At 41.1% G+C, this 27,242-nt stretch overlaps 1 protein-coding gene across 2 annotated transcripts in view; it reads left to right on the top strand.

Annotated features, from left to right (window-relative positions):
• The window catches only part of LOC122564039 (membrane-associated phosphatidylinositol transfer protein 3), a 440,972-nt gene that overhangs the window by 298,489 nt on the left and 115,241 nt on the right, over positions 1-27,242 (top strand). For both annotated transcript variants that reach the window (XM_087977378.1, XM_043718505.2), the window contains 3 exons: positions 4,249-4,438; positions 13,523-13,642; positions 14,068-14,252. In XM_087977378.1, coding sequence (XP_087833504.1) covers positions 4,249-4,438; positions 13,523-13,642; positions 14,068-14,252 — 495 coding nt within the window. The remainder of the gene's footprint in view (positions 1-4,248; positions 4,439-13,522; positions 13,643-14,067; positions 14,253-27,242) is intronic.

The raw sequence follows: 27,242 nt of genomic DNA, 5'->3' as shown, positions 1-27,242 counted from the left end.
ATGAGTGTGGGCTGCGTGTGGTCGCTTCCCATGACACATACCTTGAGACATTGGTCCCAGGTGTCCAGGATGGAGATTGGGATGAGTAGGTGGCAAGCTGGAGTTGCCAGTACCCACTCTGACTTTCACACCAGGAATTCTCGGTATCTACTTGCTTTCCAGCAGACAAGCAAATGGGAACCTGCAAATTAGTGAGGCGAGATAAGGTAGTAATGAGAGTGATAGTGAGCAATAGCCCCCTGACCTGTCATCGCTGTCAAGCAAGAATCTTGGCTTGACATCCGGAACTGATTAGGATAATGTGACTTGTTGCTCCTGATGTCGAGAAAGACCTGACTCAACTTCTCTTGTGATTTTCCCAAATCTTTTGCCATTATGCACAAACTTGGGAATATTCCACCCTCTATGTGCAATTCATGTGTAGAGAGTGATGAGGATAATGAACTACTATTGGAAGTGATCGGATCGTTAGGGTTGTTTTTCTGGGAGCAGAGGAGACTGTTGGGGTGGGATGGTGGGGGGGGTGTCATGATTGAGATGTGTAAAATTAAGAGGAGCATTAGACAGGATAGACAGGAAGCAACCGTTGATGGGGATATCAATGCCCAGAAGCATAGATTTAAGGAAAGGGACAGGAGATTCAGAGGGGATGAGAGGAAAAGGTTTTTCACCCAGAGGGTGGTGGGAATCTGCAACTCACTGCCTGCAGAAACCTTCGTAACATTTTTAAAAAATATTTAGATGAAAACTTGCCATGGCAAGGCTATTTGCCAACTACTGGAAAATGGAATTAGGATAGCAATGTGGTTGGTTTTGACTGCGCTGACTCGATGGGCCAAAGGGCCGTTTTTTGTGCTCTATGATCGTATGACCCTACGAAGACAGTTGTATGCATCATGTTTAACATGGGTAACTTGCAAAGTTCAAGATAATGCATGCACATTTTATTTGTTTTTCTTTATGAAAAAAGGAAGGTTTGGGATAGAAATGCAGTAGTATACTAATGTGCCTCCTCGCTTGATTTGGTCATGTGATCTCCACGATAAGGCACATTCACTACAGGCATCCATCTTTGAATCAGTCTAAAAAAGACAACGCAGAAGCCAACTTTCAAACTGAGAGCTCATAACAAAGGTTATCAAACTTTACTAATTTCAGTGCTCTCTGTTTTGCAACAATAAGTGCAAAAACATGAAAATTTTTGACCTACACCTTCCCTAGGAGGTTATAATTAACTTCACACAATGTGAATTTTGAGAAGATTTGTAGCTCAGGTTGAGGTTGTAAGTATGGTAGGTATAGTGTTACCTGATGATGATACCTAGCATGGTGATGAAATGTCGGAAAACAAACCTGCCATGTCAGCGAGCAAACTTACAACCTGAATCTCTCAGAATCACAGAATTATCACAGCCTAGAAGGAGACAATGCAGTCTATCATGCCTGTACTGTCCATATTACCTCATGTCAATCTTCTGACGTTTCCCCATATCTCTACATGCTGCTTCAGACCACTGCCCTGCTCAGTACCTCAATTGAACCTGCCTCCACCACATTTCCAGAGAGTGCATTCCCAACTCTAACTACACATTGAGCTAATTTTTATTTTCTTTCACATCACCCTTACTCAATTTGCACATCAATTTAAATCTGTCCCACTTATGTCACAAAGGTTGTTCTTGTGCTGAAAAATTGATGTGAATTCAAAAGCAAAGTATGATTCAGAATTATACAATTCAGAAGTGAGCCTTGGGGATCTCTGCTCTTAAAAGTAGGAAGAATAAATGTCCTTAAAATGGCAATTTATTGCCTGTACCTCTGAGGAACCATGGTACTGTTAATAAAAAAAAACGATTCTTGCAAATCAGACCTAATTTAAACTGAAACAGAATTGTTATCAATCTAATATTCATTCCTTTGGTGGCCTACTTGTCACATTCCCATAAGTTTATATGTTTAACATCAAAATACTGCCAATATGTCTGTGCACAGGAAAGCAATGATACAGCAAGATGATGATCTAAAAATAGAACTGTTAGAAAACCGATCAATATTAACAGGATGTATGAGATGTTCTTGTTAGAATGAGGTGAAAATACTGCAAGTTTCACATTTTGCAATATTTCTTCAAATAGGTATTTACCGTATTTACAATTTTAAAAAAATGTTACATTACATTACACTGAATCTACACCAGAGAGAAATAAGTTTGTTTTCATTACGTGTGTCAGTGCTGATGTAATTGTAGAACGGTACTAATTAATGGACATTGATTTTAAACTGTGCAGGACACAGTCCTTATGGTCTGAGTCATTTCTGTTTTTATTCCATGTGCTTTAAGAGTTTGCACAATCACTAAAAGCAAAAGGATGGTTTTTCTAACGGTAATTAAGCCCCAGTGACCAAAATAAAATAGCAGTTGGTGAACCAGATGTTTGGTGCTGGATGACCAGCATAATTTATCACCTGGATCGGTGCACAGTCACTTCTCAGATAATGCATTCTAATACTTCGTCCTTAATATGATCTAAAATAAGCGAACTTTGGATTTAATAAATATGAAGAGACTGTGAAAATTAGATGTGCAGTGACAGTATCATATAGAACAGCTCAGAAATTCAGCACTGACCATCTTTACATTCACAGGGGATGCAGGGTAAATGCTGCACTGCTATTGAGTTTGGATCTTGTTGTAATAGAGCTGATGTGGTCCCATTGGCCACTACCTTTAAAAAAAAGGAAGAAAGATGGAAAGAAAGGAAGAAAGGGGAAAGTGCATCTACATATAGCATAGAAAGATGCTACATTCTTATAACATCTTTCTTGATCATCATACATCTCATATCAATGAAATGTTATAATGTGGGCAACACGGCCACTGGGTTGTTTGGAGCAAATTCCCACAAACAGAAATATGACAATGACTAGATCATTTTTTATTTTCGTGTGCTGTTGATTGAGGGATAAATATTGGCTAGGAGACAGGGATGAAAGGCTCTCTTGCCATGGGAGTTTTGACATCCGTCTGGCAGACTGGGGTCCTCAGAAAAATGTTCTGTCAGAAAGACGGTACCACTGACAGTTCAGAGCTCTCTGCACTGGAGGGTCAGCCTTCATTTTTGTGCTCAGTCCCTGGAGGAATCTGGCACAAAATCAGATCCATGACAGTGCTGCAAAGGTACTTGGATAAACGCTTTAAACAATATTCTCAAGGACGTGGAAGATAATCAGTCAATCTTTGTTGAATAAAAAGGAGAGTTTGCACATGGGTTCAGTCAGGTTTTATTTGCTGACTCGCTGCATGTCATTGTGCAGTTAGTTGTGGATTTATACTAAACTCTGCATGGTGTGCTGTAACACCATTTCTATTGATTCAAAAGTCTGAACTGTCCCGTCAGATGGAGATTGATTTGATAGCACATCACTGGGAAGGTTTTTGTATATAAACTGTAAGAGCTCTTGTTTCCACTGTGCTACCTACCTACATATCTGATATAATGCGATTGTTCAGTTCCTGTGCGACCCTGAGTTAAAAGAAAATTGCGTTATAAGAAAATCGCATAATAGCAGCACCATTTAAACCAATGGGACAGGAAATCGTGTTATAGCCAATACAAGTTCACGTTCTACAAATAATGGCCTAAATTTTTCAATAGTGTTTTAGCCAATTCGCATTGAAGAAATGCGTGTTAAGCAGAACTGACAGTCACTGTGCATTCCCATTCCATTACCATCCATGTCTTTGGACCAACTGCTGCAGGAATAGCCGAATACGTTTCGCAGCAGACTGGTGTTATTCAATGATGGAGAAAGAAATCCATTGAGACTGTGGAAACAATTGGTTTGAAGATTTCAGCAGAAACCTGGTCATTTTTATTTTGTCTACAGTACTACAGCTGTATTTTTGTAAAGTTTTTTTGTGTCTCTCTGATAGAAATTTGAAAATATTTTGAGGCAAGAGACAGAGAAGATAGTATCCTTGATTTGCATTTGGTTTCCTGGAGGTTCTTGGACTAAAGAAAGAAAATATTTAAGGTTTTTTTGAATGAGGCATTATTTCATTTTTAGATCTTAGTAAATGCACTTCTGGAAATGTCAGCAGAGATCCCATGATTGGCAGAGATAAAGAAACAGATAAAGAGTTAGTTTTTTTCTAAGCAGCATGATCCCAGATTAAATGTAAAGGACAGGCTTAATTTTCTTTAAACCATTCAGCCTTTTGACTTTCGATTTCTCTTTCCTCTGCAGCTTAAATCCATACAGCTATGATGAAGGCTGTTTGAGTAGCAGTGCGGATCATATTCCATTGGCTGCACTGCCCCTGCTCGCAATTTCTTCCCCACAATATCAGGATGCAGTCACAACAGTGATTAGTAGAGCAAATCAGATTTACAATGAGTTCCTGAAGTCTGCGGATGGGATTGGATTCAATGGACAGGTTAGTACTCGATTCAGAATGGCCAATTGTTCAAACTCCAGCGTAACTGTTAAAATGTCATGAATGGATTACACTTCATGCCCCGTTTGTATATGGTTTCATAAACAACGATGTTAACCTTTTCTCAGGTCAAGATAATGCAGAGGACCTGCAGTTTACCAATTTTGCAGATATACGTACTAAGGGCCTTATGCAATCATCCAATGTCAGTGAGTTTGTTCTGTGATTCGGCTCCTTTGGTGCCAGTGAATCTTGATTTCCTGAGAAAGAAGGCTTTTAATCAACCAATGCAAGAATGAACAGGTTTTAGAATTAAATGGATATGGGGATGTGGAACCTGTTCGTCCAGGAGTCAGCTGTATATTTCCCAGCTGTAATGGCATAACATTCTTGGCAGTATTCCCGTGTTGGTGTACATATCACTTCACAGGGAGGGTACTGAATGTGTGGAAGGGCCTATCTGGACACACACTAGAGTCACAAATAATAAAAATGCTGGAAGTTCGAAACAATCACAGAGAATGCTGGAGAAATTGAGCAATTTTAGCAGCATCTGTACACAGAGAAACAGAATAAACATTTCGACTCCAATCTTCTTCAGAACTGGAGGCAGATGGTTTATGGAAAGGAAGAATTTGATGAATTGTTGAAGGAGTGGTTGATTTGAGAGGTATTCATTTCATGCAGCCAGATTGGATAACTAGAAAGTGTTCTTATACCTTTTAATGTACCCACGCAACCAAAAATGATAGGTAATGTTAAGAATAATGTGATGCAGTGGCTTTTCACACTAACTTTTAATATGGATTTAAATCTCCTACAGACTTTTTTTTAGTTGTAAGGATCCAACTTGGGAACAGCTTGGTGTAATTTTAACTAAGTTTGTGGTGGCTACAGGCTCACAGCTAAACTACTCAGATAGCTCAAGACAGACATAATATGTAGATGATTTCCCTGGATATAACTCTAGAAGAAAGAACGTTATGGTACTCCCTTTAATTTCAACAAATTCAGGGTGAGAGGTGAAAGGTTTAAGGGGGATACAAGCAGAAAGTACTTTCCACAGAGGGTGGTAGGTGCCTGGAATGTGTTGTCAGCAGAGGTAGTAGAGGCAGGCAAGGTAGATTCATTCAAGGTGCGTCTGGACAGATGCATGAGTAGGTGGGGAGCAGAGGGATACAGATGCTTAGGAATTGGGCGATAGGTTTAGACAGTGGATTTGGGTTGGCTCAGACATAGGGGGCCGAAGGGCCTGTTCCTGCGTTGTAAATTTTCTTTGTTCTTTGTTGCTTTGTACAGAATACCATAATCAGGGGAGGTAGACCTAAAGGATTAAGACAGCATCTTTGAAGAGAACTGTGCTATTTATTTTCTTTGGGATGGATAGAGGGCTCTGCATTTCACTCGTGAATGATTCTGTGAATCTATGAATCAAAACTTATGGTGATTCATTCCAATGGGAGATAAGATGAATGGCTTGTCCCGAATAGATAAAATCTTGCTTTGATTTTCTGTTTCCCACTGTATGTACAAACTAACTTAATTTATCTTCAAACGCTGAGGCAGTTGGGAACATGTATATACTCTCAGAACCTCGGACTGCTGCAATAATGCATAATTACTTCATGTAGTTGGAATTGAGATATATATGTAATATATAGATGTTCCTCTGCAAAATTCAACAGAATTTATCCAAACATCATTGTCATTCACATCACATGATACAATACTGTTGCTTATCAAAGCATATTGATTAAGAATATATAGCTGCTGATAGTCTTCTATCAAGTATTCTATTGGATTTTCTGTACTGGTAAAATATTAAAAACTGAAAATTGTAGCTGATAGTAATTAATGTTAACGTTACATGAATTATAGAGTAAGTATGGAGCGTGAAAGCTATTTTACTGCTGACTTAGAAACCCAAGGTTTTTCTGCTGCTTCTTTATATTTTATCAAAACGAGAAAGGAATTAACCTATTAAAACCCAGATATTTGAGAAAAAGTTATATGGATCATCAATAGGTCTTGACAAAACAAAATTGATTCCAAAATAATACCCTATAATTTTCAGTGAGTGAGAGATAATGGTAATAAAACAAGAGAAAATGCTGAAAGCAAGTAGGTACCTGAGGAGGGAGGACTTATGTTTCAATTCTTCTGACCAGCTAATGAAGAGCTGTACAGGTCTTGGAGTGTGATCGAAGTGTTATCTCTGTACTTTGCTTTCAAAGGGTGCTCTCTAACATCTTATTTCAGATTCACAGCACCTGCAAAATTTTATTTCTTGCAAACAGACCACTGATTCTCCATTGATCACCTCTTTCGGGCAAAAGGTTTGTTTCCTCCAACATTTGTTGCCCAGACAACCAAACTCATGTGAAGGTTGATCTGTGTAATGATCCCAGCTTATGGTAATGCTGGATTCCAGAGAAAGCAGAGAGATCTGGATTGCTAGATCATGAACCAAATGCTCTGCTCCTTGAGCAGCCTGGGTAGTGGCATGAAAATATAGTAAAAATCAGATTCTTGATGAAAAGAAAAGTAGTGTCTGATTTTCCCTTTGGGTTGAAATGACAAGTTCAGAATCTTGCTAATGAATGGCAACTGCCTCAATTCCATGCATTTGCATCTTGTTATTAACTAACTTCATTTGTTTGCAGTTTTTAATTCTCCTCTCCATCCCCAAGAAACTAGACCTTGCCGACAATATTCACATCCCATGAGTGACAAAAAGAACTGTCTTTGCCACAGTGCTCCTTGTGTTAGACAGACCACTAACCTCTTCCACCCTTTAGCCAAGCAAGTTGACATTAGCAGTCCATCAGCCTCAGCACATTACATGCTTGCTTTCAAACCAACTCACTCACCATGTCAGCCTATCAAGATGTCACTTTGGACCTCTGGGACACATGTTATTTACAAGCTTCTGTCAGGTCCCTTTCTATGTAGGGACACATGTGCATCTTGTATATATGCAGAAAATGCATCTTATGGCCTAAGGCTTGCATACTCAGTACTCACTCACTTCATTCTTACTTGTAGGCTGTGACCTTCTGCAGCTTGCATTGTTTTATAGCACAAAGGGAGAGTCATGAAGCTTGTCATAATTCAGAGCAGTGAGCAGTCGAACATGTTTCTGTACTGCAGCATGCCATGTCAATATCACACCCACAGCATGTGTCAGCACCTCACATGGCAAATACTCTAAGTGCTTCATGTGTGAAAGTCAAGGGGGAGCAGTCCTTAGTCCACTTAAAAGGGACTACAGTCAGTCAGAGGGTACTGCCACAGACAGCCGAGATCTCAATGGACTCCGATCTGGGGGAGCTGGCCATGGTCAGTCCTGCAGGTCAGGTACAACCTGTCCAGGCATGACAGGTCCAGCAGTCAGGCTGCTGTAGTAGGAGGAATGTTTCTTACAATGAGCTAAAGTGAGAGATCAATCTCATGACAGCAGATGGAAGAGCAGTTAAAGGTGACACATGAACAAGGGAGCCATAAGTTGTCCAAAATGAGTAAGAAGTGCATGAATGGTTCAGGTTATAAGTTTGTTTGCTGAGCTGGAAGATTTGTTGTTAGATGTTTTGCCACCATGCTAGGTAACATCATTAGTGAGCCTCCGTGAAGCACTGGTGTTCTGTCCCACTTTATATTTATCTGTATTGGTTTGTTGTGGTAGGTGTTATCATTTCCGGTTCTGTTTCTGAGAGGTTGGTAAATGGGGTCCAAATCTAAATGCTTGTTAATGGAGTTCCAGTTTGAATGCCAGGGCTCTAGGAATTCCAGTGCATGTCTTTGTTTAACCTGTCCCAGAATAGATGTATTGCCCCAGTCGAACTAGTGTCCCCCATCGTCTGTGTGTATGGATACCAGTGATAGTTGGTCACGTCTATTGCTGGCTAGTTGTTGTTCATGTATCCTGGTAGCTAGTTTCCTGCCTGTATGTCCAATGTACTGTTTGTTGCAGTCCTTGCAGGGTATTTTGTATATATTTCGTAATTTGGGACGCTGAGGCAGGTGAGAACTGTTGAGTGGACACAATGCATGCAATAATGAGAGTTGCAGTCCATGAGCATTGGAGAGTGGTTGGAGAATGGCAGAGTTGGGATGACTGGTGATGCTGTGAATGGAAGGGAGCAGTGGGGTGATCATGGGACTTACGCAGCAGATTCACACTGAAGATAATTAACCTTCTCCCTGCACTTCTGCATGTCATGCTGATTGAGTTTGATGGCTTCCTTTACTGATCAGCAGAAAAAGAACAGCCCTCCTTTCCATCACTCTATCCACCAGCACTTTCAGGCACCTGCTTGCGAATGATGGAGTGAACTTGCCTTTCTGGGACATTTCCTCAGAGGTAAAACTGGACTCCTCAGGGATTAGAGCTGAAAATGTGTTGCTGGAAAAGCGCAGCAGGTCAGGCAGCATCCAGGGAACAGGAGAATCGACGTTTCGGGCATAAGCCCTTCTTCAGGAAAGAGGGCTTATGCCCGAAACGTCGATTCTCCTGTTCCCTGGATGCTGCCTGACCTGCTGCGCTTTTCCAGCAACACATTTTCAGCTCTGATCTCCAGCATCTGCAGTCCTCACTTTCTCCTCCTCAGGGATTACACTGGTATCTCACAGTGTAAAGACAATTTCCTGGTTTGCTGCCTCTCAGGTGCTGTAGTGATGGGGTTTTACTGTGGTGCCAGTGATGTAAACATTGTACCTTCCCAAAGTGGTGAATATGTCAACCTTTCCTGTTGCATGATGCCTCAAAATGGCACCAAAGAAGCCATTTGCAGATTGAATGAAATGCGAGGGGCGGTAGATAATGTGCTAAAAGTGACAAGAGACCTGACGGATCAGGCAACATAAATCTCACTCAGAGAAAAGCGAGAAAATGGGAAAATTCCGTCCAGCTGTTTTAATTTTGAAGTCCGATTACCATGCTGGTCAGTCACTGAGCACATTCACAAAAGAACTGTCAATTTACTGGTAATAAAAGAAGTAAATTGCTTACACAAAAAGTGAGGGGAGAAAAAGCATGTGACAATTTGGAAAGACAGTATCATAAGCAGCAAAGACAAAGATTTAATCCTTTCTCTCAGCAATATCCATCACAGACACTCAACCACAGTAAAGTATCACTCCTACCTTCATTCTATCTTACTCAAATGATCAGTCACAAACGTTTCTTTCCAGTAACCTTGTGCACATTCACCAGATGTGATTTTCGCCATCTCTATCTTTCCTGATATGCACAGCCAAATACTAACTCACTGATATTTTCTTGCTGCACTTGAAGACTCAATAGTTTTTTCTCGCCCTGTCTCCTTGGACTGCTAAAATAGCTTAACAACTCTCATGGCCTGTAGACTGCCAAAAATAAACTGTCATTCTATTGGTATGGATCTTTCTTTTTGAAGAGAGCCTGCCTTTGGCCTCTGGTCTCTTCCTTTAGTTTTACTTTAAGTTCACAACCACCAGAGAAAAACTACTGTCAATACTGGTGATCTGAAGTAAGAGCAGAAGGAAGCTCTAAATACTCAGTGGGTGAGGTTGCTTTGTTGAAAGAGACACATTAGTCAACCTTTTAGGTTTGTGATCTTTCATCAGAACACAACGAAAAGTCATAGATGTCAAACATTGGTTGGAAGTTTCCGGCCCTTTCAAGGATGGACAAGAAGTATGGAAGTTTGGCAGAATGTCAGGAAAGGTATGGAGAGGGGAGTGTGACATCTCAGAGCAGCCACTGTTCTATTGCCAGTGGTGGGATGTTGACTGATCACTGGAAAACCCATTGAACTGCTTGTTTGTTTGTTACTTGTTGCCATGTGGAAGAAATGCTGAGTGAAAAGTATCTGCATGCCGTAATGGTCCACATTACAGGCATGCCGTAGTCCTTGATGGCCACCGTCATGGCTGCAGCATCTCTGTGGTCAGCAGATTCCCCTCAATCCCCAATAGATGGAATGGCAAATCTTGAACCTTTGTCATTGAGAATCATCTACCATTAGGGCAGCCTCGGCCTAGAACTGCAACCTTAGCAATCGCCACTGTTCGTGGGGGCACTGCTGAGCTGCTGCCCTGCCAGATTAAGCCATCAGTTCCGAGGGTTAGGATACTGTCCCTTTTTGATTGGTGGTCCTGGCAATGGGTTTTTATTTGATTGCTGTCAGCAACATGCCTGTGTGGGTTCTGCCATCCATTTTCACCTCTCACTTTTCCATTCCATGGTTTCTCCAAAAAATCCAATTTTTTTTTAAGCTTCTCCACCGATATGGGGAGACCAGCTGGATATTGGTCGTGAGTACTTAGGACAATGTCTGCTTTTCAATTCTGTCCCTCCAGAAATATACTGAATGCTTTTGTTGTTGTCTTTCATAGCCTGATTATCATGTGTTCACATGATCGCCGTACCTGTCTTTCCGGATTCTTCTATTTCTCCACTTCACTTCAACTTTGATTTTCCAGGGAGTGCATAGCTTCCTTTGAATTCTTGCCAAATGTGTTACTTTGCAGTTTCTAGGGCACAGATTTGCAAACATTTTTATTATATAATGATTTTGCCTTAGCTACAGATGTAATAAAGCCCTACTACAGTGCAGATTTTACGTTGTGTATCTGACACCTTCGTGAATTGTTAGCTTTGTACCCTTAGATTAAGCTCCAGTGAAACTGAAGTGATAATTTCCAGATTTAATTATTTGCTGAGATGTGGTCATATATCAAGTGCATGAAGCACTCTCATTGTCAATATTCATGATAGCATCCGATTTTGATTTTGTGTTTAAATATAAATAAATATCCTTGAGACTTCCAAATAATATTAAGAAAAATAACAGACACTTGACAGAGATTAACATGATCCTAAACATTCATGAAGATTCGGGTGACAGTTTTAACTGGTACTTATTCCTGTGTATTTGCTGGTTTGTTAAATAAATTTCATTATATGTGCAGTAATGAGAAGTCTTATGCATAGGTAACAACTGCTATATCTTGAAGCTATGCAGAGATGATACAGAAATATGTGTGTGTGTGTGTAGGAACTTTAAAATATCTACTCTTGGATGTAGGTTTGCTCACTGAGCTGAAAGGTTCATTTCCAGACGTTTTGTTACCTTACTAGGTAACATCTTCAATGGACCTCATGTGAAGCAATGCTGATAATTCCTGCTTTCTATTTATATGTTTGGGGTTCTTTGGGTTGGTGATGTCATTTCCTGTGGCAATGTTATTTCCTGTGGGGAAGTCACTTCTGGTTCCTTTTCTCAGGGGGTGATAGTTGGGGTCTAAATTGATGTGTTTGTTGATAAAGTTCTGGTTGGAATGCCATGCTTAGATTAGATTCACTACAGTGCGGAAACAGGCCCTTCGGCCGACAAGTCCACACCGATCCTCCGAAGAGTAACCCACCCAGACCCATTCACCTACTCCCTACTAATGCACCTATCACTATGCGCAATTTAGCATGACCAATTCACCTAAACCGCACATCTTTGGACTGTGGGAGGAAACCGGAGCACCCGGAGGAAACCCATGCAGACACAGGGAGAATGTCAAACTCCACACAGACAGTAGGCTGGAATCGAACCCGGGTCCCTGGCACTGTGAGGCACCAGTTTAACCACTGAGCCACTGTGCTGCCCCAACTAATTAAACACAGGGAGCATCAATACTAAAGAAAATCACATAATCAAACAGAGAATCACTGAAGACTGGAATAACAATATGTCTGACATTAACAAAAATGGGATGAAAATCAAGCAGGTGGTGCCACTGCGAACTCCAAATTCTATTGATCTTTGTAGCATGGGGACCTGGATGATTTTAACAGTTACAGTCAAGCCTTACGATTGGAATCAGAGGCAGTCTCTGTGGGTCTTAACCTCCTTCATTGTGGAGCCTCTGGGTGAAATAGCAGTCAAACCTACTGATATCACCAGGCACAACCACACTTTTAGGGAAAGGCATTGTCATTGCCACTCATTTGGAAGGGCAGGTTATAATTGAAGATCATGGAAAGGGAGCCAGATGTAAACCAGTAAGCCTCTCAAACATTGTTCACTAACCATTAGCCAGATAAACAGGCAAACAGTTACACTTCAACGAAGTGGAAGATTCCAAGAAGCAGGGGGTCCACCGGATTGTGATGAAGAGAACCCAGATTGAGCCAGGTATTTCTCACTATCACCACCCATCCAGAACAGGCCAGCATTCCTTCGTGATCTCAATTCTGAACTTCAATTCACAGGAGGCCTGTCACTGAAATGGGTGACACGATTAAATCGTGCTCTTTGGATCAGTTAGTGGTCACTCCTTTTGATCAAGAATAGCGGAGGACATGTTTGGAATTGGGGAATGTAACTGTGGAGTCAACTGCTAATTGGATAGGTTCCTAAAAGAGCATGTTAGGTGGTGTAGGGGGAGGTGGATAGGAAGGTAGAAGTGTTTGGAGGCACACCTCCATGTCGCAGAGCTTTCCAAGGAAATAAAGGTATCCCTACGGACAAAAAATATGCTTGCATTGCAAATATGGGACACAAATTCACATAAGTGCAATATAGGTGTTTGAAATGTATAATGTTATATCACCTGATGTGGAATATAGCTATATGGAGATCAGTTATTACGAGGAGGAACCTGTTATTAAATTTGGTTCCTTTATTGTGAGTTTAAGTACATGGAATGTGATAATTCACACAGGAAGAAACCTGCTATTACATCTGGCTGTCCCGGTCTAAGCTACAAGGCTGTAGAGAATGGTAATTAAATAGACTGAAACCTGCTATTATGCTTGGCTGTCCCATTGTGTCTATAAATATGTGGGGAATGGTAGTTGCACTGGATGAAACCTATTATTTGGCTCTCCCATTGAGGAGTTTGAAGACATGGCGAGCAATAATTACTCTGGGGGCGAGAGCCAAACCTGCAGTTGCATTTGGCTCACCTGATACATGCAACGAGTAGGTGGTACGATTTAACACAGTATGAAAACCGATATGGTCACCCTTCAGCTCAAACATGCTTAACCATTAAATGGAGTGGCATTCTAAAGGAAATGATCATTTGTTTTTGTTGTATCCACAATAGGTTTGCTTGATTGGAGACTGTGTTGGAGGTATCCTGGGATTTGATGCCTTGTGTTATAGCGCACATCCAACATGTGAAAGCCAGAACAGCAGCAGGAGGGGGAGTATTGGCAGTATACAGGTACTAGAAATTATACAAGGGTATTCAATTAAATACTGACTAAAGTTAAAATCAATTGACCTAGCACCAAGGTGCAAGTGATGATAATGGGTTTGAACCTGTCAGGTATTTGTTTCTGATTTAATTGGCATTCAGGTCTGCTTTGTTCAGCATGAAGAAACGGTATGTTCTCTATTTTTCTCTGTGTTCTTGAATAGTGCTGACTTTAACTCTCTTGAGGACAATAGTAATGTCCTCGCTCCTTATCAACACGAACTAAATTATGCTCTTCGCACCTTGATAGAACTGAAGGTATTGGTCTAATTTTGAAAAAGATTTTCTGTCTACAACAGGTTCTGTAAAGAACTGGAAAAAGCCACGAATTTTGCCTGACGTTTCTCACAATCTGTTTGCTAATCACTGTTATTTTTTTCCTTCCACAAAAGGATAGCACGCTATTAACAGATGATGCTGGATCTGACTTAAGCTCCAGCAAACGACTTAGCAAAAGTAACATAGATGTCTCAGGGATTGATGCTGAAGAGCCAAGGAAACCATTGCCAAGGAAACAGAGTGACTCTTCTACCCACAATTGTGATTCCATTACACAGAATCATGCTTTTCTGACAAGGTAACAGCCACAGAGGCCACAAATCAAAACTGAACAGAAATGTTGGGAAATTAATGGTGATACTTTATTGTGTAAATCTAGTATTTTTAAGTTTATTGGCCATGATGTTCAGACTGGAAAGGAGTCATTGCATAGGTGTAAGTTGTATGTTGGGACCATGTGTAAGTCCCTATGAAATTGAATCTACAGGAATTGTCCAAGAAGTTTAAACCTCCATTAGACCATTATCCAGCATCTGGAACCTTCTGAAAAAGGTCCCTGACTCTGAGATAGAGTTCGAGACTTCGGGTAGTTCTGACTTACTTTACTTAATAGTTGCCCAGGAACAGTTAGCGTAATTAAAATCTACCCTAGCTTCTAAATAATGATTAAACTGACACCACCCCTCCTTTGATTAACCTTCTCCAATCCTGAATCCCCTTGGACAGTTAACCCATTGATGGACCTGACACTTCCTCCAATCTGACTTGGTCCTTTTATTAAGCTCCAAAGCCCACTATCCCCTATGGATACCCAACCCCACCAACACTCACACCTCCCCCAACCCCCTCAGACATTCCTACACGTAACTCCATCCCTAAATCCTACCTGACAGTCTGTCCAGACCTGAACCCCACCACCAATCAGTCTGTGAGCCCGTACTGACCTGCCCTCAGCCCTCATCCACCTATCTGCCACCTTGCCACCTACCATCCTACTCACCTACCACTCTGTCATGCACTTTACTCACTTGCCTCTTCCCACTCACTGCCCACTCACCTACACTCACACTCTAGAAGAGACAATAAGTAACATTGAATGTTGAAATGATGAGGAAAAATGAATTATGCTTAGAATTAGTAGATAACAATGACATTAAATCTTGGGAAATAAAAATCATTACATTACAATTAATCACTAAAAATAGCACTAAATGTTTAAAACGACCAGGAAAAATAATAAAATGCCATGTAATACCTGTAAAACTTTCATCTTTAAGTGTAGATCTCTCTGGTTACATTGCTGCTGCTGCTGTTGGATGTAAAGATATTACCAGGTCCTCCAGTGTCAAGGAAAGCTAGGCTTTGCCTTCAATTGCACTGCATTCAGGCCTGAACAACAACTGTGATGGAGGCCTCTACACTCCAATTCCTGACTGAAAAATGCGATAGGAAGGTGATTCTACATTTTTCTTTGACTGGATTACAATTGGATGGATTCCAATGGCCGTCAGAAGGTCTAGGGTGTTTACTTCAGGGCAATATATTTAGATTATCATAGAATTTTATGACTTGGAGTATTCATTCATCAATCCATATCAAGGTTTCCTGGCTCATGTTGAGATATTGTATGCTTCACATCTACAGCCTTCCAGTACATTCCTTGCTACCTGTCCATAAAGCTTGAATTTTAATGGAGAAAGTGAGGACTGCATTTTAATGGTAAATATAAACTGGCTGCTCATCGGAAGGTAGAACTATATTTATGAGCAATATGATTGGATTTCTAAAGCAGCACATGTAATGCTCACATACATTTCAGGCAGATGTGCAGAGCACTGAATTAATGAGGATATCAACACACAAGGTAAATGACTACCAGCTAAATGCACAGCTGGCACATTAGATCTGATGCTAGTGGTCTAATTTTGTAGTGCAGAATTCCAGCCAACACCCTCACTTAACCTTGCACAGCTGAATACCTGTGCAGCAGTCAAACAGAGTTGTACCATCGAAGTACCAGTTAATGGCCATCTACAACAGGGATAGAATCCAACCACCTTCCCTCAACATGCAAAGGCATTACCAATGAAGATTCTTCCAGTGTCAAAATCCTATGACAAGGAACTTAACTGGTCTGGCACATAAATAGTGCAGCTACAAGCTCAAGTTAGAACTGGGAATTCTTTAGCAAGTAACTCCTCTCCTGACTCCTGTCACACAAGGCCTTTCCACTATCTACAAGACACCTCTCAGGAGTGTGATGGAATCCTTTACATTTGTCCGAATGACTGCAACTACAACAATATTCACGAAGCTCAATACTATCCTGTACAAAGTAGTTTGCTTGATTGGCACTGCATTCATCAGCTTAGTATTTTGCTCACTCCAATACAAGTGCACAGTGTACCATTCATGAGAAGTATGGCAGCAACTCGATGAGGCATGTTTAACTGTACCTTCCAATCCTCAACCTCTACACCCCAAAAGTCAAGATGTATGATCACAAATTACCTTGACTTGGAACTATCTCATTGTTCTCTATAGCTCCTTTCCTAACAGTACAATGTGTATGCAGCAATTCAGGAAGCAGGCTCATTATCCATTATCTGGATATTCAGGGATGGGCAATAAGTATTGGCCTCGCCAATGATACTTACATCTTATGAATAAAGATTAAAATAAAGGACATAATCTGCTCCTGTGGTATTTAATGAGACCATCAACTACTTTCAGGTCAGTTGCTGATTGCTGTTGCTACAATTGCACAAATGATTGGTGTCTTCCCAGGTTCTTTAAAGTCCACAGTGAATGGTGTGACCGGCATTAAGGACGTTACGCCTGATTCCAAGGTTTTGGCATAAACAGGTTGCTCGCAGACCAGGATGCAGTGCTAGGCAGTGTCCTTGGAATGCAGCATGACTGAAGAGATTGAACAGAGGCTGTGCAGAGCAGCTCAAGCTACAGGTGGTACAGGGTGAAAGTGACTATAGGCACATGACTTCTCAGGAAATTCATGAAAACTTTCCCCAATAATGGACTCGAAAGGGATTCTGCTCCATCAGCCTCACCTGGGGTTTGACCATGGGCACTGACTCTTGCAGCATCCTGGCATCTGTCAGGAACAAACTGAATTTGAGCCACTGCAACAAAGCAGGAGGTAGCTGGGACTATCTGCTAGTGACACGATTAACAATTTTTTTATGCAATCTATTTATATTTTCGAAGCACCCATAAATTGAAATCCATGTTACCACATAAAATCTGGTAAGTCAGTACAATGGTGATTAGAAGCACCTCAATTGCTTCTTGGACTGCTGTGAAAGATTCCTGCTGCATTAATGTATGTGTGTCATAATTAGTGGCATTCTGCTATGTCTGATTGGTACCCCATCTACTTCATTCAAAACGTACTCCTTTCACCACCATCCATAGCAGCAGCAGTGTGTACCATCTACAAGATGCATTGCAGTAGCTCCTGTTGCACCTTCCAACACCTAGAAGAACAAGGGTAGCAGCTGCATGGGAGCACTACCACCTCCAAGTCACAACCATCCCAACTTGGAACTATATTGCTATTTCTTCTCTGTTACTGGGTCAAAATCCCTTCTCAACAGCACTAGAGATGTACCTACCATCCCATGGACTGCAGCCACTCACAAAGACAGCCCTTCAAGGGAAATTAGGGATAAGGAATAAATGCTGGTCTAGCCAATGATGACCATATCTCACGAATAAATGCTATACAGAATTGCCATCAAAACCGAACTTCCTACCAACTATTTGGTGATGAGGGAGTACAAAACCATGAGGAACTGAACAATGGGAGGAGGTGACCTAGACAGCTCAGATTTAATCAGGTGACCATTGAAGAGTTGCAGTGCCAACAATGGCAATCCCGATTAACCTGTCACCAACAGCCCACACCTTACACTCCCTTTCTTACTGACCAGCATAACTTTCTTCTTCCCACAATACACCAGAACATTCAATGCTAAATAACAATTACAATCCACTTACTTCAAATGAAACATAGGGTTCTTGTAGCACATGGTAGTGTCCTGACATTTGAGCTATAAGGTTCAAGTTCAAGTCCCACCTGCTGTAGAGGTGTATGATACCATGTCTGAGAAGTCTGATTAAAAATATCTATAAATGAAGCCAGTGCCATGTTTCATATGAAGGTCAATTAATCACCCTGTGCATTCCCTTAATGTGTGTCTTTCCTGTGCTTTTGCCTGTCTTGTGCTGCTTTGCAATGCTATTCCAGTAGTTTCAGACTTTATTCAATGAAGAAATAGACTAACAACTGAGCTTGATTTTAGCACTGACTCTCTTACCTTGCTGTGTTGATGAATTGATCCAGTAATCAGGCAACTGGAAAAGAAACTTCACAGTGCATCTTCGTCATAAAAAACTGCTCTCTTCATCCAATTTATCTTTTCCACTACCACATTAATGTTGTCCTTTGTCGAGTATATTTGTGTTTCTTCAAACAACTGCAGGAAGGATTGCAGTTAGAAGGAGAGGAAATTGAATTGACTTACTCTGTGTTCTATATCTATAGGAAATGTATTGCATCATTTCTGGCTGAAGTGTTAACAGAATTGTTTGTCATTTATATAAATTATTTCGATGAGAATATAGATGGCACAATTAGTAAGTTTGCAGTTGACACCAAAATTGGTGGCATGGTGGACAGTGAAGAAGGTTTTCTAAGGTTACAAAGGGAGCCTGATCAATTGGGTCAATGCGCTGAAAAATGACAGATGGAACTCAGTTTGGATAAATGCAAGATATTGCATTTTGGTACAACAACAAAGGGCAGGGATTATACAATAAATGGTGGGACCTTGGCAGTGTTGTAGAACAGTGGAATTTAAGGGTTCAGATCCATCATTCTTTAAAGTTTGTGTTACATATATTCCAGGTGGTTAAAAAGGTGTTTGACAGACTTGCCTTCATTGATCAGACCTTTGTGTATCAGGGTTGGGAGGTCATGTTGAGATTGTAGAGGACACTGTGGTCAGGCCTCTTCTGGAATACTGTGTGCAGTTCTGGTTGTTGTGTTCCAGGAAGGATATTATTAGGCTGGAGAGGGTTCAGAAGAGATTTTCCAGAATGTTGCTAGATATGGAAGGTTTGAGTTATAAAGCAAGGCTGGATCGGCTGGGACCTTCTTCATGGGAGCATGAGAGGTGGCCTTATAAAATCATGAGAGGTATAGTTAGGGTTAATGGTTAATGGTAGGTGACCTTTCCCCAGGACTAAGGAGCATATTTTTAAGATGAGAGGAGTGAGATTTAAAAAAGACATGAGGGGCAAATATTTTACCCAGAGGGTAGTACACGTTTGGAACAAACTTCCTAAGGAAGTGGTGGATGTAGGCACAGTTACATTTAAAAAACATTTAGATAAGTGCATGAATAGGAAAGGGTTGGAGGGATATGGGCCAAGTGCAGCTAGGTGGGACTAGTTTAGTTTGGGATTATGTTTGGCATGGACTAGTTGGACTGAAAAATCTTTTTCTATGCTGTATGACTCTGTGAATAGTCTGAAAATGTCTGATCTCGCAAGCTAAGCAAACTCAGGCCTGGTTAGTACTTGGATGGTAGATCGCCTGGGTATACCAGGTGCAGTAGGCTTTGGGGGCAGCACGGTGGCTCAGTGGTTAGTACTGCTGCTTCACAGCACCAGGGACCCGGGATTCGATTCCAGCCTCGGACAACTGTCTGTGTGGAGTTTGCACATTCTCCCTGTGTCTACATGGGTTTCCTCCGGGTGCTCCTACAATCCGAAGATGTGCAGGTTAGGTGAATTGGCCATGCTAAATTGCCCATTGTGTGAGGTGCATTCGTCAAGGATAAATATGGGGAATGAGTCTGGGTGGGTCACTCTTCGGAGGGTCAGCGTGGACTTGTTGGGTCGAAGGGTCTGTTTCCATACTGTAGGGAATCTAATCTAATCTAATCTGAATACTTTATATCTGTCTTTACCTATGAGGCAGATGCTGACCAGGCCACGACAAAGGAGAATACACAGTCAATAGAAGGGTTTAAAAATAATAATGAGGAAGTATACAATAAATCATTGGTGTTTAAGTCAATAAATACCAATAAGGGCAGATAGATGCATCTAAGAACATTGAAGGAAGTAAGACTGGAAATTTCAGGAGCACTGGTAATTATCTTTTAATATTTCCCAGATTTAGAAGGGCTGCTTATGGACAAGAGAAATGGAAACATTACATTCTTATTCAAAAGAGGTAAAGATCAACACAGCAATTATAGACCAGTTGCTTTAACTTCAGTGGTGGGGAAACTTCTAGAAGCAATCATTTGGGATAGGACTAGCAGCAATATGGAAAAATAATGGGCTAATTCAGAAGACTCAGCATGGATTTCCGAAGGGATAATCTTGTCCAATTAACCTGCTAGAGTTATTTGATGAGGTAACAGAGAGCTTCCAATATTGTATAATCCTGTTGACGTTGTTACGGACCAATCGGAACCCCCCCCCCCCCTCAAAATATTTCAAGAAAGTAGCTAGACCCTAACTTTGCGAGTTGTTTTAACCTGCTGTAACACAGACATTCCAGGAAGGATACTGCTGGTCAAACCACTCAGTTTTAAACAAAACAGAATTTATTTACAAGATTACCAAATGAAACACATAATAACCGAACCTAGCTGAAAACTCAATAGATGATACCAACTTAATGATGCTGTGCCCAACACTTGCAACAATCCCCATTAACAACCCTTGCCACAAAATCAAACACAGGGTCTTACAGGAGAGAGAGAGAGATGGCAGCATGAACACCCTCTTCCATGTAACTGTTTCTTGGACTAGCAGCCTCAAACTGCATGACTGCTTTCAGTGAACAGCCAGACTGCTAAAAAAAACCAAACCAAACCAAAGAAAAGCTGAGAAGTGACCACTCCCCTTTCATTGGACAAGTGTTTTTTTAACTAGAAAGCCTTTTGCCTGAGGCAGTACCTGTTAGCTGTAATCAAACTGGCCCCAAAACCCAACCAACTTAGACCTTTCAGAGACTGTGTCTCTTGCAACCTCTCTGGAAAAAATGTCAAAGACAGAATAAAGGAACAGAATCATCACAGTGTATACTTGTAAAGGATACATTACCACACAATACACTTGTGAGGAAAATGACAAGTCATGGAATAAAAGGAACAATAGCAACAGGGATACAAAATTGGCTGAGTGATAGGAAATAGAGAGTAATGATCAATTGATACTTGTGGACTGGAGGAAGGAGTGTAATGGAAGATTTGTCAGTATTTTCCTGTTACATGTAAATTATCTAGATTTTAGTATGCAGAGAACAGTTTCAAAGTTTGTGAATGACATGAAACATAGAAGAAACTTTAAAACTGTGAGGAGCAGGGAAGGTGATGCTCCAGTGGTATCATTGCTAGACTATTAATCCAGAGGCTCAGGTAATGTTCTGGAGACTAGAATTTAATGGTAGATGGTTGAATTTGAATTCAATAGAAAATCTGGAATTAAACTGGAATTAGACCATGAAACCATTATCAGTTGTCGAGGAAAAAAAAATCTGGTTCACTAATATTCTTTAGGCAAGGAAATCTGCCATCCTTACCTGGCCTGACCTACACGTGACTTTAGACCCACTACAATACATAGTTGACTCTTGACTGCCCTCTGGACAATTAGGAATGGACAATAAATGCTGGCTATACCAATGACGCCCAAATCCCATGAATGAATTTTTAAAAATGCAAGATTTCAAGAAGATATTGATAAGTTGGTGGAATGGGTAGTAGATAAAGACCAAAGTGGACATGATGCAAAGAATGTGGAGAAACAATATGAAATACTATTCTAAAGGGTTTACAGAAGCAGAAAGACTGAGATGTGTTTGTGCAATATCATTAAAAGTGGCAAGAGAGGTAAAGAGAACTATCAATAAAGCAAATAGCATCTAGTCTTCATTAATATTAGTGTAGAATACAAAAGGAGGGAAATGATGCTGAAACTAGAAAAGGCACTGCTGGCTTATTGTGTTCTATTCTGGGCACCACATTATAGGAAGGATTTGAATGCAAATGCACTGGAAAGAATGCTGGAGAGATTTTCTACAATGGTTCCAGGATGAGTTACTTCAGTTGTGAGGAAAGGTTTAGGCATTGGGATTGTCTTTCTTGGAGATGCCAAGGCTGAATGTGGAATTTATAGACGTTTTCAAAATCATGAGAGGTTTGGACAGAGTAGATAGGCAGAAACTTGTTTCTGCTTGTAAAAGGATCAAGAACCAGTGAGCACACATTTGAAGTATTTTGCAAATGCAAAGAAAATATTCTCCACGCAGTGAGTGGTCAGGATTTATAGAGCTGTATAAAATCATGAGGGGCATGGATAGGGTAAATAGACAAGGTCTTTCCCCTGGGGTGGGGGAGTCCACAACTAGATGGCATAGGTTTAGGGTGAGAGGGGAAAGATTTAAATGAGACCTATGAGGAAACTTTTTCGCTCAAGGGGTGGTGCGTGTATGGAATGAATTGCCAGAGGAAGTGGTCGAGGCTGATACAATTACAACATTCAAAAGGCATCAGAATGGGTATATGAATAGGAAGGGCTTGGCGGAATTTGGTCAAGTGCTGACAAATGGGACTAGATTAATTTAGGATATCTGGTCATCATGGAAGAGTTGGACCAAATGGTCTGTTTCTGTGCTGTACATCTCTGTGAGTCTATGCCTTGGGATGCACTGCCTGGAAGACAGGTTCAATTGAGGCATTCAAGAAGGCATTGGGCAATTATTTAAATAGAAACAATGCAAAGAGTTATGGGAATCAGACAGGAGTTTGGCCCTAAGACAAAGTGCACACGCACATAATGGGCCGAATAGCCTAATTCTGCACTGTAACAATTCCATGATTCTGCATGTCCGTCCTCTCCAGCCACCTTCCCAATTAGAACTAATTCCATGTTCTGCGAGTTGACCAAGTGAAGCAAAGCAAATGGCTGAAAGGTGAAGCTTTCTGCTGGATAAGTTGCCTGTAGAAATACAGGAAGGCTGTAGGTTCATCCTGATAAGGTTGGTGTGGTCCAAGAACCAACTTACTGTGGCCTTTTGGTTCTGTGCCATTGCTTGAAAAGCAGATCTGCATCCAAAGCTGGAAAGAGGTCAAGAGTTATTTTCACCTAATTATTTTTATTCAATCCCTTTCCCAGTCAGCTTAGGAGAGATCAGGGACTCAATACATGCAGCAAAATTGATAAGAATCCTACTTCCCCTCTGGTACATTGTGCTGTATCACTTAGTAAAATCCATTAATTTTAATCAATTAACTGGTGCATAATTTAAGTTAGCTATAAAACTGAGCTGATGATTATAGGAGAATACAGGTATTAAAAGCTAAAGGCACAAATTTAGGGAGCAACAGTATGTATTAGGATGTTTAGATGTCAATCCAGTAATTCTTGTAGATAGAACATTTGACAATAAAACAAACATGCTGGAGTTGTGAATGCATAGCTTTGGTGAACTGTCTCAAACTCTCTTGATTTTTTTTAGATTCTGTGTTGTGACATATCAACAGTAAAGAGGGTTGGTTAACTCAGTTGACTGGATGGCTGGTTTGCAAAGCAGAATGATGTCAATAGCATTGATTCAATTCCTGCACCAGCTAAAGTTACCATGAAAGACTCTCCTTCTCAAGCTCTCCCATTGCTTGAGGCAAGGTACCATTAGGTTAAACAATCTCTCTGATGATAGAGCCATCTTATGATCCAGTAGGATTATGGAAACTTTACCTTTTTTATATAAAAGACTCAACAAAATCTTTGGAGTGCTCAATGCGCACATTACTATTCACAAAGTTTCCAGCACCTTTACTGACCAAGCAATTCAAAATGACCAATAGAAATTCAAGATGTCAGATTTTTGGCTGCGAAAATGGGTTGCTCATGTTCCTGAACCTCAGGGTGAAAGATGCCCCAAATTGCAAAGTTTTCATTATGGGGGGTCTGCTGAACCTTGGAAGTTCATCTTTGTGTAACAGTTCAGGATATCTCATCTGAGCTCCAGAGGAACTTGGAGTGGGAGGGGAAAGGTCCAGTTGTCGTGGTCCATGTAGGTGGCAATGACGTAGGTAGAAAGCAGAAAGACGTTTTGCTGAGGAAATATGAGCAGCTTGGGGCTAAACTAAAAATCAGAACAAAAAGGTAATCATCTCCAATTTCCCTTCTGAGCCACGAGCAGGGTCAACATGATGAAAGAGGTAAGCACAGGGCTTAAAGATTGTTGTGGGAGAAATGAGTTTGAATACATGGGACATTGACAGCAGTACTGGGGAAGGAGGGAGCTGTCCCAATTGAATGGGTTCCTCTTGAATCATGCTGGATCCAGGGTCACAAGGGTCATAGAGACGTACAGCAGGGAAACAGACCATTCGGTATGACTGACCATGCTGACCAGATATCCTAAGTTAATCTAGTCCCATTTGCCAGCACTTGGCCCATATCTCTGTAAACCCTTCCTATTCATATACCCATCCAGCTGCCTTTTAAATGTTGTAATTGTACCAGCCTCCACCACTTCCTCTGGCAACCCATTCCATGCACGCACAACCCTTTGCATAAAAAAGATCCCCCTTTGGTCAGTTTTAAATTATCCCCCTTTCACCCTAAACTGATGCCCTCTAGTTTTGGACTCCCTTCCTAGGAAAAAGGCCTTGTTTATTTACCCTATCCATGCCCCTCATGATTATATGAACCATTATAAGATCACCCCTCAGCCTCTGATGCTCCAGGGAAAACAGCCCCAGCCTGTTCAGCCCATCCCCATAGCTTAAACCCTTTAACGCTGCCAACATCCTTGTAAATCTTTCCGATAGGAAGGAGGCCAGAATTGCACACAATATTCCAAAAGTGGTGTACACCTCCAATGTTGACATCTAAATCATTTATATAAATAACAAAAAAGCAGTAGACCCAACACCGATTCCTGTGCATACCACTGGTCACAGGCCACCAGGCTTTAAAGCAATGCTCCACCGCCACCCTCTATCTTCTCCCTTTGAGCCAGTTTCATATCCACATGGCTGGTTTTCCCTGTAACCCCTGGTGAATTGCATAACTAGTGCTGTGGATAGGGCTTTAAACTAAATAGTGGGGGAGTGGTTTCAGTTGCATAGAAAAATATTCCCAAAGTTAAAAGTGGGGAGGACTCCCCAGAGGCTATTAAAGTTTGCAGCACAAGTAATAGGGCAGAGAGTATGTAAAGGGTCAGGAACCTAAGTTCAGGTACAGCAAATAAGGGGCCAACTATGAGAAGGAAGACAGTCACGTTGTACTTAAATGCACACAGTTTTTAAAGTAAATGAGCCTGTTGCGCTAATTGAAATTGGCTGGAATGATGTGGGTATATCACAGAGACGTAGCTGCAAGGTGGTTTCACTGGGACCTAAAGATCCAAGGACTTACCAATGGGCCAGTAAGAGATGAAATTAAATGGTTAGCAAGAAGTAATATAGAGTCAAAAGGCATAGAATCTATGTGGGTAGAGTTGAAGAACCACAAAGGATAAAATACCCTGATAGGAGTTGTGTACAGGTCTCCTAGCTCTTGTTAGGATCTAGGAAGGCAAATAAATCAGGAGATAGAAAAGAGATATAAGAAAGGCACTCTTACAATAATGATGGGGGACTTTATGCAGGTGCACAGGGAAAATCAGGTCAGTAGCAAATCTCAAGGAAAGACATTTGTAGAATGTCTGTGAGATTGTTTGGAACAGATTGTGGTAGAGCCCACTAGGGTACAGGCAATTCTGGATTTCGTGATGTGTAATGAGGCAGTCTTGATTCAGGAACTTAAGGTGAAGTATCCCCGAGGGAATAGAACAGAATTCGCCCTGCAGTTTGAGAGTGAGAAGCTGGAATCAGATGTAATGAGAGTATTACGATTGAGTAAAGGTAACCACAAAGACATGGGGGTGCAGCTGGCTGGCATTGATTGGAAGAGGAGCCTAGCAGGGAAGATGGTGGAGCAACAATAGTAGGGGTTTCTGGGAGTAAATTGAGAGGCACAGCTGAAATTCATCCCAAGGAAGAAGAAACACACTCAGGGGAGGATGAAACAACCATGGCTGATAAGGGAAGTCAGGGACAGCATAAAAGCAAAAGAACACGCATGCTATGGGCAAAGATTAGTGGAAGCCAAAGAATTGGGGAACTTTTAAAAACCAGTAGAGGATAAATACAACAGCGATAAGGAGGAGGAGAAGATGAAATATGAGAGTAAGCTCACTTGTAATATAAATTCCAAGGAGAAGATTCCAAGAGTTTTTTTTAGATATTGAAAAGGTAAGGGAGTGACAAGAGTGGGCATTGGATGATTGGAAAATGAAGATGGAGAATTAGTAATGAGAACAAAGATATAGTGGAAGAACCGAGTAGCTACTTTGTATCAGTTTTCACAATGGAAAACACCAGCAGCATACCTGAACTTCAAGAGAGCCAGAGGGTAGAGGCGATTGTAGTGGCTGTCATTGAGAAGAAGGTGCTGGGAAAGCTGAAGATGACTGAAGGTGAATAAATTATCCAGACAAGATGAACTACACCCCAGAGTTCTGAAGGAAATAGCTGAGGAGATAGTGGAGGTATTTCTAGTGATCATTCAAGAATCACTGAAGTCAGGAAAGTTCCCAGAGAACTCAAAAATGGCTAATGTTTCACCCCTGTTTAAGAATTGAGGGAGGCAGAGGTCAGGAAACTGTAGGTGGGTTAGTCTGACCTTGGTCATTGGTAAGATTTTAGAGTCCATTATTGAGAATGAGTTTGTGGAGTACTTAGAAGTGCATGGTAAGATAAGGCTGAGTCAGCATGGCTTCGTCAAGGGGAGGTCATGCCTGACAAGTCTGTTAGAATTCTTTGAGGATGTAACAAAGGAGAGTTGGACAAAGGAGAGCCAGTGGATGTGGATTTCCAGAAGCCCTTTGAAAAAGTCCTGAACAGGAAGCTGGTAAATGGAATAAGTTCATGGTGTTAGGGGCAAAGTACTGGCATGGATAGAGGATTAGCTGACTGGCAGAAGGCAGAAAGTGCGGATATAGGGGTCTTTTCCATGATGGCAGCTGCTGACTAGTGGAATTCCACAGAGGTCCATGTTGGAACTACAATTATTCATGTTCTACATTAATGATCTGGATGAATGAACTGAGGGCATTCTTGCTAAGTTTGCAGATGACAGAAAGGAGCGTGGAGGGACTTGTAGGGCTGCAGAAGTGGGAAGGCTGCAGAAGGAT

This window comes from Chiloscyllium plagiosum, unplaced genomic scaffold, assembly GCF_037043375.1.
Source record: "Chiloscyllium plagiosum isolate Xiang-an unplaced genomic scaffold, Cpla_swu_hap1 HiC_scaffold_31, whole genome shotgun sequence".
Classification (NCBI taxonomy): domain Eukaryota; kingdom Metazoa; phylum Chordata; class Chondrichthyes; order Orectolobiformes; family Hemiscylliidae; genus Chiloscyllium; species Chiloscyllium plagiosum.
The sequence above is the reverse complement of the archived record's forward strand: the minus strand, read 5'-3'. Positions and strand labels throughout refer to the sequence as shown.